This window comes from Channa argus, chromosome 15, assembly GCF_033026475.1.
Source record: "Channa argus isolate prfri chromosome 15, Channa argus male v1.0, whole genome shotgun sequence".
NCBI classification, from domain to species: Eukaryota; Metazoa; Chordata; class Actinopteri; order Anabantiformes; family Channidae; genus Channa; species Channa argus.
The window spans coordinates 14,081,630-14,093,963 of NC_090211.1; the positions used below are offsets into that span (position 1 = coordinate 14,081,630).

At 35.2% G+C, this 12,334-nt stretch overlaps 1 protein-coding gene across 3 annotated transcripts; it reads left to right on the top strand.

Annotated features, from left to right (window-relative positions):
• The first annotated feature begins 3,764 nt into the window (after window positions 1-3,764).
• LOC137099331 (nuclear GTPase SLIP-GC-like) lies at window positions 3,765-12,236 on the top strand. Of its 3 annotated transcripts, none has more exons than XM_067476039.1 (22): window positions 3,767-3,871; window positions 4,501-4,582; window positions 4,885-4,997; window positions 5,212-5,238; window positions 5,465-5,510; window positions 5,616-5,708; window positions 5,815-5,908; window positions 6,172-6,388; window positions 6,527-6,742; window positions 7,080-7,277; window positions 7,409-7,584; window positions 8,286-8,376; window positions 8,463-8,550; window positions 8,692-8,813; window positions 10,217-10,387; window positions 10,482-10,636; window positions 10,821-10,938; window positions 11,093-11,201; window positions 11,322-11,455; window positions 11,566-11,647; window positions 11,799-11,895; window positions 12,059-12,236. In XM_067476039.1, the coding sequence occupies exons 2-21, from the start codon at window positions 4,516-4,518 to the stop codon at window positions 11,858-11,860; spliced, it is 2,379 nt and encodes a 792-aa protein (XP_067332140.1). In that variant the 5' UTR covers window positions 3,767-3,871; window positions 4,501-4,515; the 3' UTR covers window positions 11,861-11,895; window positions 12,059-12,236. The 3 variants fall into 3 exon arrangements, with proteins under 3 accessions (XP_067332141.1, XP_067332140.1, XP_067332139.1); XM_067476038.1 differs by having other exon boundaries at window positions 11,799-11,874; XM_067476040.1 differs by lacking the exons at window positions 11,322-11,455; window positions 11,566-11,647; window positions 11,799-11,895; window positions 12,059-12,236 and having other exon boundaries at window positions 3,765-3,871; window positions 10,821-11,005.
• The last annotated feature ends 98 nt before the right edge of the window (window positions 12,237-12,334 follow it).

Here is a 12,334-nt window from a genome sequence, read left to right on the forward strand (position 1 = left end):
TGATTACTCAATCCCAGGTAATCATATAGTATCATACACATAGATTACAGAGAAGTCTGAAGATATATTATTAAAATTATTAATCCAGCAAATGGTTTATGTATATGTGTAAGTATATTTTAAACTATAAGCTTTACTTCATTTTGTTTTCTTTTTTATATTTTTCAAAAGAGCTTGAACTGGTGAAGCAGTGCTACAAAGAACAGAAGGGCAGCCCAGATGAATAAATGACCCTAATTGGATGAAACATGCATCTTTAAAGATATCTATTCAATGTTTTTAAATGTCTTAGTTATGAATATTTATTATATATATTATATAAAATAAAATATTTTATTTAATGTAATGATCCAACTCAAGCACTTAAATTGATACTGCAGAGGTTTGCTTTGTTTTCTTGACAATACTCAAACAAAGCTAAGGAATTGTTGATGTAGCAGCCCGGGTTTCTGTCACCATTCATGATTCAACAACCCAAAATCGCTGTATAACTCTTTGGTTGACATATAAAATCAGCCCTGTTGTTTTATAATAGAATAGAATATTTTTACCATTTGTTTTTACTGTTTTTTTCCTTGCTCAATATGTTTTTATGTGTTTTTGTCAGATTTTTTATTTTTTTTTAGTTGTAGGCCACAAACATCAAGTGTTTTTCTATAGAAGAAAAATTAAACTGCTAAAAAAAAAGTCTGTGGATTATGCTGTTTTGTCTTTCAAACCTTTCAGTGCTTCAAGTTTACCATATAGATATCACAAAAGCCCAACACACAAAACTGCAATTCCGTATGTGCATCCAGGCGTGTCAGTCAGCATTCTCTTTACAGTGGATGTTTTGTAAGAGGGTTGCGGTAGTTTCATGGGAAAACAAAACCACCTTAAGAAAGATTAAAGGAAACAGCCACAACAAGCCTGTAAATATTTTTACATCAGATAAAAAGGCAATTTGTCCACTTACTGGTTAATTTACTTTTAGTTTTTTATTTTAGGGACAATATTTCACATATTTGTAAATGTGTCAGCATGAACCCAAAAGCTAATTTTCAACTGTTGTCCCATGGTCAGATGTTACACAGCCAAAAAAATAAAAACACAACGTGAAAAATATAGAAAGCAGACAGCTAACACAAAACAATATACAACAACTGATCAACTGATGAACTATGGTTAAAAACAACATAAAGTCACATTATGCAACCTTAGTAAAAACAACTTAAAACTTTTTAATTAGGCTTTTTAATTCACCAGATCTGACCCGCTTACAAATTTACCAGATCCTCCCCCCAAACATTACAGATAGATCCTCACGTACAACAGTGCTAGAGTCATCAATAAGGCCCCAATCACTCTTAGACAGTCTTTTAACCATAGATCTCGCTGAGCTAACCTCAATTATTACCTCATCCAAACTAACAAATGGTTATCTGTCAATGTCAGTTGTAACAACAAAGTGCCTACAGTGATCTTAAGCAGTCCTCTAAACATGACAAACCCTGTGACTCTTTGTCTTCTTTGTGAGGTCTTTAATAAGCCCTTCTTGTTTGCCTGTTTGCTAATTATCTAAATTTACTCTTCCCCCACAATAGTCAGCTTTTCAGGGAACTGGCAGATGCTTTGTTTTTAGTGGGCATGTAATTGTATATGTAAATGAGCTGAGGCCTCCCCCCACCTATTTTCGCCGCCTCTTTAAAGTCTGAATCATTATACAGAAACTTAGATAACAGAATAACAGGGGGCAGTGGGCAGCAGTGGCTCACTTGACAGAGTTGCTGCCTACCGACCATAAGGTCGGACGCTCGTGAATGTTAGCACAGCACTATGTAGAGCCCGGCAGGCATTGTAGCAGTTCATCCTGATTTTAACCAGTCCTTTTGTATTTGAATCATTTTAGAAAAAGGCCAATCTTCCGCCTGACCAGTCAGAGTTTGATAAACAGGTCTGCTGTCTGCAAGATGAGCAGCTCCACGGTCCCAGTCATTAATACTATTGAATAGTAATGCCCATCAAAGCTCAGCGACAAGTAAATTTGCTCTCGAAGTGTTAATTTAACACGATTTTGCTTTAGGCCAATGGTTTCCCCAGCATCCTAGCCATGCAATTTGCACTGTGAATAGACTCTGCTCAAAGTGGGGGAGGGACGTTTCTACTGATATGTCACAAATATGTATAAAGAGCTCTTTGATAAATGCCGTCATTGGAGAGAAGGATCTTCTGCCCCATGGAAGCATCAGTGCCTGTACCACAGTCATGATTAAAGTGGAGGCAAATACGCACAACCTAATGTTTGAGGCAGAGATTGAGTTTGTTACAAAAGAGGTTAAATGAAATGAATATGTTTATGATTACTTGAAACAAGTTGAAAAGTTATGGTGCAGTTGCTGTTGCTGGTTTACATTCTTGTATTATATTCTTGGGCATAGAGCAGCAGGGGAAAAAGATGATGATTAACTTGACACTGTTGAAAAGCTGTCAGCAGTGTTTGAAGAGGACTGGAAGGACAAATCCCCTGAAAACCTCATGGACAACAAATATTTCAGAGAAATCCCAGAATTTCTCTGTTACAGAAGGAAGATTTTGACATGTGAATCAGTAAGTAAGATTAAACAGTTCTCACATGCATCATCAACAGCAAACATTCTGACAGATGATATGAATTTGGAATTACTCAGGTTTAAATGCATTGCAGCCATTGCAGTTTGGTTTAACACAATAGTAATTTAACAAAATTAAAATAAAAAGTGATAAATGTTGCTTTTGAGCACTGTAACAGCTTTGACAGATTACACAGTATTGAAACAGGTCTTAGAAACGTCCTAAACATGGACATACACACATGTTGTATTAAAAGTCAACGCTTATTAGTTCAAATTTAAAATAAGTATTTTTTTTTTATCTTCCACTAGGCCAGTTAGACCTTTGCTGTCCACCAAGGATCAAAACTTATTTTGAAAAACACTTGAATGTACATGTAAATCAAAGTGCCTTGTAATATACTTTGATTTTATTGTTTATTGCAGACTAAACAACTAAAAAAATTCTCAAATACACAAAAATTGACTTGGCCACTAGTCAAGTGTGTGACTGTCAGAGTGCCTTGTAATAGTCTTCTCCAGCATGTCATACTTGTGGAGCTTCCTGGAAATGGGGACGGTAACAAGAGCAAAGATACAATGTAACTCTTTTTGTTGTTCTTCATTTTCACCAGCTGGGTTTCTTTGTTTCATTTAACCTGTTGGTTTACACCGAATCATGTCCTACTTGCAAGGGAGTGACCGTCAGGCCCTCTTAGAGATGTGTCCGACTGGTAGTGTCAGTGCTGTACATAGTTTAACTTTTGTCAGCCCTTAAACGCCCCCTACGGGGCTGGGACCCCAAACAGCTGCCTAGCCTGCATATTGGCAGAAGTGCCTCTGTATATACAATATGACATTTTGACAGACTCATGCTTCCTTCCTCCCAACATGATGTCCTCTGTCTTTTTTCAGATTCTGCACTTGTCCTGACCACATCCCTCCTCATCTGTTACTGGTTTACTGCTTCCCCCATAGTATTTATACCCCCCTCCTGCATTCACTCATTGCCAGATTGTTTCTGCATTTTTCATGGTCATAACCATCTTTATGTTACCGTATCATTACTAAATTTCTACTGCCTATATTAGTAACAGTTTACAAATGAATCTCATGAAATTAGTAACAGTGCTATATCTGTGATTCTGCACTGCATTTCTGTTTTTGCATTGATCTTGCTGAACTTGCTTTTTGTGCAGAGAGGAGGTAACTTTGTTGAGGGGTGGGACAGCATAAAAGAAGGATGTCAAAGTGCATTGCACAACAGAGCAGTGGTTTGTTAGTTGAAGAGGAACAAAGAAAATGTAAGTTCTTTCCTTTTAAATTGATATATTTTCAATCCACTCTGTATAGTGTTACCTTTCATTTTTCTTTTGTGACTAAAAGATTTTAGTGTAGAACAAAGTAGTGGTGGTACAACTTTAGTTACTGATGCTTTCACGTTTGAAAGACTTAACAGTTACATAATATTCCAAAAAATAATCCTCTTCATTTATGCTTAATTCCTAACTCGCTTTGTAGCGTCCTTTGGAGCTAAATACAAAATGATACTATCTGTTACCGTCTCCTTAATGTCTTTAGTCTTGTTTTATTTCCATTTGTTACCTTTTACCGTCTTCTACCGTTGTTAAGTTTCGTTATTATTATGTGTTGGCTGTCCTTTCAAAATAAAACACATCCTTCTTACAGAAGGTTATAAAAATAAAAACCATAAAGCAAATTACAAATGCTTGAACTAGGCACATTTGCAGGAAAAAAAAAACATTCTAAGGAGGTTTTATATTTTTACCAAGACTGGGGCATTATTAAGTCATTTATTCAGGTTGTTGTACATTACTGTGAATTTGTTTTGATATATTTCCAGTGAAGTGAACTGTCAAATAAAAGTCATTGAGTAGATATTTATTTAAATGTTTTTTTTTTCATCACTCAGTTGCTGTTTTCGGACATGGATGATTTTGTTTGCAACAAATTGACTGAATGGGGTCTCAGTGATTGGATTGTAAAATTTAAAGGTAAAGTATTGTCGTGCTTCTTTGGCAGCCACTGATGTTAGACAAGTGGGATGTAATCTTCTGAAAATTTTAAAACCTCTAATAAACATAAAAATATTTTACTTTATTCTTAAGTAAAATAACACGCAATTAATACTGAGATCAAGATGAACTAATAAAATACAAAATTCTGTATAAATTCTGCACATAAATGGCTAATAGCACTGTCTTAAAATGATCAGCTTTGCATATCTGTTTCTATTCTTATAAAGATCCATTTAAAATGATAAGATTTTTTAAACTCAATATTGTTTTGATTGCAGATCAAGCTATTGACAAAGAAAGCTTTGAATGTCTTGAGGATCAAGAAATCAGTGATTTGATCCCAATAGTGGGGCCGAGGGCAAAATTTAAGAAGAGACTGAAGGCTTTAAAGGTAATGTTCTGCACCAGATGTGCACAAATTCTGTATTTTAATGTTGATACAGTACAACTGTACCATCTGTATAATGGCACCCAAACATGACAGAATATAATGTCTTATTATTTACAATGGTGTTTACTAGAATTTTGATACCTTAAACACTTTTATGTTTTCAATGATTGCTCAAAAGTTTACAGTCTTAAAGATACTTTAATTTATTCTGCAGCATGAAGAAACAGCTGATTCTGCTCAGGTAAATATGATAATGAATTTCACAGGCCTGTAACAATAGCACTATTTATTTGTGTGCATGTATTTACGGATAAACGCTTTTATGGTCTCCACCTCCCTTTTTTATATATAAACATGAAAAGTAGAAGCCTGTATAGGAAATGTAAAGCTGTGAGTTTAATGACAACACCAAGGTGAATATAATGTGATCGCACTTTGTCTTAACAAATATGAATGTTCATCCCCAGGTTTTGCCATCCACCAGTGACATAGGTGATAAAGCGGATATACAAGGTATTGTATTAATTGCACGTCTTTACTGTTAGTAATTTTGTAAGATATGGAAGGCACATGCAACTTCTTTCACACAAGGTGCTTTTTTAACAAAAAAAAAATAAGGAAAGAGAAAGTTGGACCATCTGGGTGAGTGCAGCAACATCCAGTCACCACCAAGGAAACAACAACAAGCCTCTATAACAAGACGACACAAAGGTATAACAGCAAAAAATACAGTATTCTAGATTAAAATTTAAATACAATTTATTTAATTTAGTGGCTATAGTTCCTGCTAAGTAGTTCTTTACCTTTACTCTAACAGAGCAAATCATACTGTCTGATGTGAAAACCATCATGAGATACACCTATGAGAGACTCCATCTTGAAGATGACACGAAGCTCAATGCTTTCCTCAAGTAAGTGTGATGTTTTTTTATAATCCATCCATAGGTTTGGATCCGCTCCTGACCAGGGGATGGTTTCACCAAGACATCTTAGACTTGCCAGTCAGTGTGTACACAAGTGTCACATAAACAGTACAAAATGTATTAACTAATAGTTTCTGAAACAGTCGCTGGAGGACATAAAGAAAATCGGATTCAGTTTGTAAAGATAGTTTTTGTAAATACTCACAAATATATTTAGGGTAGACTCAATATTTAAATTCTTTTTGCCACAGGAGTACAATAAGTGATTTGGAAACAGACAAGAGAGAGCTGGTCGGCATCTTTGGTAAAACTGGGGCTGGAAAAAGCTCTTTGATAAACGCCATCATTGAAGAGAAGGACCTTCTTCCATCTGGAAGTATCAGTGCGTGTTCCACGGTCATGATTAAGGTGGAGGCAAATATGCTCAACCTAAAGTATGAGGCTGAGATTGAGTTCATTACAAAAGAGGTAAAATAACCTGAAAGTGTGTATGTTTACTTAAACCTACAAAAAGTTATGTTGTAGTTGATCAACTAATGCTGATTTACTTTACATTCACACTTTAAATGTAAAAAAGTTGAATATAAATTTTCTTTTCATTTTTAGGAGTGGAAAGATGAGTTGTGGTACTTGTTTTATATTCTTGGGGCTAAAGCAGATGAGGAAAGAGATGGGGATTATTGTGACACTGTTGAAAAGCTGTCAGCATTGTATGGAGAGGAGTGGAAGAACAAAGCCCCTGAAAACCTCATGGACATCAAATATTTCAGAGAAATTCCAGAGTTTCTCTGTTACAGGAGGAAGATTTTGACATGTGAAACAGTAAGTAAGACTAAACACATGTATCATCAACAGCAAACATTCTGACAGGTTATAAGATTACATTGTATTGAACATTCATAGTAATGTCTTTGAGGTAATGGGCATAGACACAGACAAAAGGTCCATTCTCATGTTAAAAATTATTGCTAACTAAAAGATTAAAATAAATATAAATAGTAATTATTTTATCTCAGTTAACAGCATTTCTTCCTGGCAGGCCAGCAAGACCTGTACTGTTCACCATGGATCAACACTTGCTTTAAATATCATTTCTAATGTACATATAAATATAATTAAAGTGCCTTGTGCTGTACTTTCATTTAATTGTTTATTGCAGGCCAAGGAATTATCGGCAAAATTTGTGAAATACACAAGAAGTGACTCAAAAGAGGCAGAAGGAAGGAGGTGGTATTGGCCACTAGTCAAGTGTGTGACTGTCAGAGTGCCTTGTAATAGTCTTCTCCAGCATGTCACACTTGTGGACTTTCCTGGAAATGGGGACCGTAACAAGAGCAGAGATACAATGTGGAAAGGGGTAATTTATTAACATGCACTGCTGTTTATTGTGTATTCTAACTGCATTTTAACTGAAAACTGTAAAACAATGTCATCACAAAGCATTAATATTTAATTATTCATATTTAATTTACTGTTATGCCCATTCAGATTGTTGGACGATGCTCTACTGTCTGGATTGTGACTGAAATTAATCGAGCTGCAGCAGAGAAAGAATCCTGGGAGATCCTGGAAAGTGCCAGTAGCCTCATGGGAAATGGTGGCGAGTGTCAACACATCCACTTTATCTGCACTAAGTCTGATCTTGTTGCAGATTTAGATGATGAGTAAGATTTTTCAAATGCAAAAATCACATAGAAAAGCATTTAAAATAGACACAGATGTGTGTTGTGGCTGAGGGCTCATGTTACCATACTATTAGCACAGGTTGTACTTGTAAAATTGTACTGTTATTTTAAGTATGACACTGTACTTCCTGTCTGGGGTGTAAAAGACAGGTCACTGCAAACTGTGTGTTCTAATAGGAAAAATTGGAAGCATTCACTAACAGTAGACAGAATTCTTTCAAAGTAATACCTTTATTGTCTTTGTTTATGACTTTATTTGAAGTGCAGTAAAAGAAAAAACCCTAAATGAAATCTTTTTTTAGTGTGATCACCCTTTGTCTTAAGCGTACAGATACGACACTTCCATGCAGTTTTTAAGAAATTTGACAGGTTGTTCCAAACACCTTGCTGAACTTACCACTGTACCCTAAAAGTCTTCTGTCTGTCTGTAGGATGGGGGCATACCATCCATTGCAAGATTATTTTCCTATTGCTAGTTCTATGACTGGTGGTGCATTTAGGGTTAATGTCTTTGGCATTAATGAGACAATTGGGTGTGTTTTTAAAGAATTACTTTAAAAGTGCCTAAAACCTTTGCACAGTCCTTTATCTAAAAACTCCCAGTAATCGTAATAGAAAGGCTTACATGTAAATTCCTCAAAATAACTTTAATAAAATAACTTTTTGCTTTCTCTATGTAGTTCAGCAGCTGCTTGTGCTCTCTTATTTAAAAGCAACATGAAAGCCAAGGACGAAGTGAGCAAACAGTTCAACAATCTAAACAGGATTAAGGTGAGTTTTACGGCAAAGACTCACAGAGAACTGTTAAATTGGTTTACAACTAGAGGTTTTACTTCAAATCTAACCTCCTTTTTCAGAAACATTTCAGTGATGACTGTTTCAGAGTCTTCACAGTGAGCTCCAAAGAGTTTCTAAAACCAAAACGTCTAAATCCAGATGACACAGGTAAGTGGAGTCTCCATATAAGAGAAAACCTTTCAAATACACGCTTTGATTTGTTTACCTTTACAACTTTAACAACACTTTGACGTGGATGACTATCAGATCATGCTATTTAATATATATTTATTTTTATTTTTTTTACAGAAATACCCAAACTTCAGGAGTTTCTGCAAAATCTCAATGACTGTCACTCAGAGACATTAAACTATGTTTCTAGAGCTCATGGGATTCTCTCTCTGATTCAGGGAGCCAGGAGTACAGAAGTGGTAAGATCAAGTAATATTTGTTTTTTGTTTCTCTTGATTGTCATTGATATTCATAAAACTAATATTCATAACATATAACGTATGAAATACCACTGAACACTAAAACATAGAAATGTCATATGACTGACTTTTAAAATTTGTGTGAATTATATATAAGTAAGAATATTGTTTTTTTTTAATAAATGCTGCAGTGTTTCACCTATATTCATATACAGAGCTGTGGTAAAAATACATTTAAAAAATTTTTTTTTTCTCTTTCGGCTTATCCCGCGAGTTCAGGTTTTAATAATATTGATGACAAAATGTATCAAACATCACAACTTAATACACTGTATCTCTAATCAAACTCTGAAATAGCATTGATGCACTAAAACTGGGCCCTGCTGTCAGTGTGCTGTATAAATACTAGGAATGCTTGCTTGTAGAACATTACATCTTCACTTTAAGAGCTCTGGATCTCATTAACACTGTCCAGATTTTGATTCGTCGCCCACTCTTTGTGCCATGCAGGACTATGAGACACAAACAGCAGGCCTGCTGCTCTCACAGAGGACAGATACATCAAAACAGAACAGTGTGACATTTCAAATGAAAAAGCACAACCCCAATGTAGTAGTTATGTTACTATATTCATTTAAGGAGTCATCTGCATCAGTAAAGTTTATGGACAGTGCAAAACATCTGTCAAATTAATATTATATCAGTTTTAAACAGCTGATTAAATGTAATTCAATATGGACTAAATTTTGATAGACATATAAAGGTGTTCCCTTGAATAGAAGTAGCCTACAGTGCATTTGAATAATCTGAAATGGCAAGAAACCTGCTATAGTTAAGTTATTCTACCTGAAATATTCCACATAATACTACATTTGTAATTACTACAGCTACTGTACTGTGCTGACTGCACTAGCAAGCACAGTATTTAGACAAACCTACCAGGACCAAAGTGGTGTTCATTTGCTGGCTGTGTTAGGTTGGACCCTGAGTCAAACTCATTTATTGCATTAAAGGATTTGATTCACATAGTCACTGAACTAAACTTGTAAAATCGTACGTAATTCTGAGGGCATTTGTCTGGCTGGTCTGCAGAGGGCAGTGGGATCAAATCCCAGGCCATACACCAGGTGTGTCCCTGAGTGAGACACTCAGCACTAGCTCCCCAGGTGCCCCCCTGTGGCTGCCCACTTCTCCCCCCGAGAGGATGTGTGAAAGCAAAGAAAGAATTTCATTGTAACATGTATGTGCAGTATGAATATGACAATACAGTATGATTCTATTCTTCTATTAAAGTGTTCATACTCAGGAATAAAGGAATTTCATAGTATGTATATAAGTATGAAAGAAAACCCCTCAAGTTTTGTTTTTACTTTTAATGCTGAAAGTTTCGTTTTTGATTTCAGCCTGGGAACAAAAAAGATGCATCAACAGACCTTGAAGAAAAAATAAGGCAAGAACTTGAGAAAGTGAGAGAATCAATGGAAGCAACTTACTCTGCTTTTGAAAAATGCCTTAATGAGGGGGTTGAAAAAGCTAAAACTTCATGTGAAGCAAATATGAAGAAGATCTTACATGTATGTATTTTAACAACATTAAACTTAAAACTAAATTTGCACTATAATTATATCTTAAATGTAATAAAGATATTTTTTGTCTGTTTTGTCTCAGACAAAATCAGGTTGTGGTCATCACAAAACACTGACATGTGTGGTTGAGAATGGAGGTGTCTACAAACCGAAAAAAGGGAAACAAATAAACCTCAATCTGACCTTATCTTCATGCCTGACCGAAAGCATTGATGAGGAATTCAGGAAGACCTTCCCGTAAGAAATCACTTATTCAGGACACACAGCCCTATGTTGGTCCATTTTATGGAGTATTGAGAACATAAACATTACTGTATAACTGCCTGAATGTACTGTTATGGAAAATGATATTTACAAGTTATTTCACTGTCAGTGCTGCCTATTAAACATGAAACATGTCAACTTGTTAACTTGTTTTCAGAAATGAAGGAAAATGTGGACCAGTCAATGGAGTCATCAGTATGTTTTCACTTAACACAGAAAAGCTGATTGAAAAGTACAAACATCTTGAACTGCAGCTGACATTTCTGCACACAGAGGTGGATGAGAGTACAAACATGTTCATTATGACAATATCAACAGTTGTGTGATAAACTGAAAAATCAGGTCAGCAAGTGTTGACCGAGAAAATATGACCCTTAATTCATGTAAAAGTTATATTTATGTTGATCTACTCTTTGTTTTCTCTATAAGGAAGAAACAATGAAAACAAATCTCAACAAAATCATCCGGGAGCGTAAGAAAAAAATCTACACGAGTCTGATTGAGACAATTGAGGAAACCATGCAAGAATGCTATCAAAGTACTAAAGAAAACCCTGACATATACAAGCTGTCACTATAACATGTCACACTTTCAGTACAATCATCTTAATTTTTAAGTAAATGTATTTTTGATTAAAAAAAGTTTTTTATTATTATAGAAGCAGCAGCATTTAGAGGACCAGACAAGCTGAAGAACATGAGGGACACTATTGAGCTGAACATACGTGATTTGAAGAACATCATGTTTGAGAAGGCTAAAGATGTTATGTTGCACCACCTGATGAAGTTGATGGTTTGTGAAATTTCATAATATGAGATACAATTATAGTGTAGTGAAATATGCTGCAGGTCGTTCACATGACAGCACATGTAGTCATTAAGTTTATTTTGATGCTGAAACAGGAGACAATCCTGGAGACAATGGAGAAGACCCTGAACCAAGCATTGGAGATTTCACTCAAGACAGATGGTTACCCAGTCCCAGGTATAGAAAACATACAAGATCACAATAAAAGCATTTATATACATAAATCACTGACAATTCTGTAAATATATTCTCAAAATAAATAAATCAATAAACTTCAGTAACTGGTAATGAATTTATTCTAAACAATAAGCTTTATTTTTTTCTTTAGTGTTTTCAAAGGAGCTTGAACTGGTGAAGCAGTACTACAAAGAACTGAAGCCAGACGAATAAATGTCACTGATGGGGTAAAACACATGTTGAATATGGTGAAGATCTTTTCAAAACACCTCAATTATGAGACAGTGTTTCTAATTGTAGTGATCCATAGCATGTACACAGAAATATTTAGTTAATGTGATGTTTTAAATTAACAATTGAAAATTTTGGATTTTGAATTTGACTTGTCACAATGTCTTGTTGACATTACAGGTTTGTTCAGCGCAGAGAACCAGCAGAATCCAGAATTTGCCACAAACCATCTCTGCAGAGCACAAGACCTGTGGATTTAGTCTCAGTCACTTTGTGGTTTTACATTCTTTGCATGTAGAAGATTTTATATGTTTAAAGTTTTTTGTTATTGTTTTTAAAGATACAAAATTCCAAAGATGCTGTTGAGTTGCAGCTCGACTGTCTTTAAGCCGTTTTCATCTGAAACACTTTCTAACTATTGTGGCAGCCATATTTACTTTTGTGCAGTCATCATAA

Bases quoted from the DNA above. Each gene is read 5' to 3' on its own strand.
- LOC137099331 (XM_067476039.1), top strand. From the start codon at position 4,516: ATGGATGATTTTGTTTGCAACAAATTGACTGAATGGGGTCTCAGTGAT. The intron at 7,585-8,285 runs GTAAGATTTTTC...TTCTCTATGTAG, and splicing joins GTTGCAGATTTAGATGATGA to TTCAGCAGCTGCTTGTGCTC. The intron at 8,814-10,216 runs GTAAGATCAAGT...TTTTGATTTCAG, and splicing joins GAGCCAGGAGTACAGAAGTG to CCTGGGAACAAAAAAGATGC.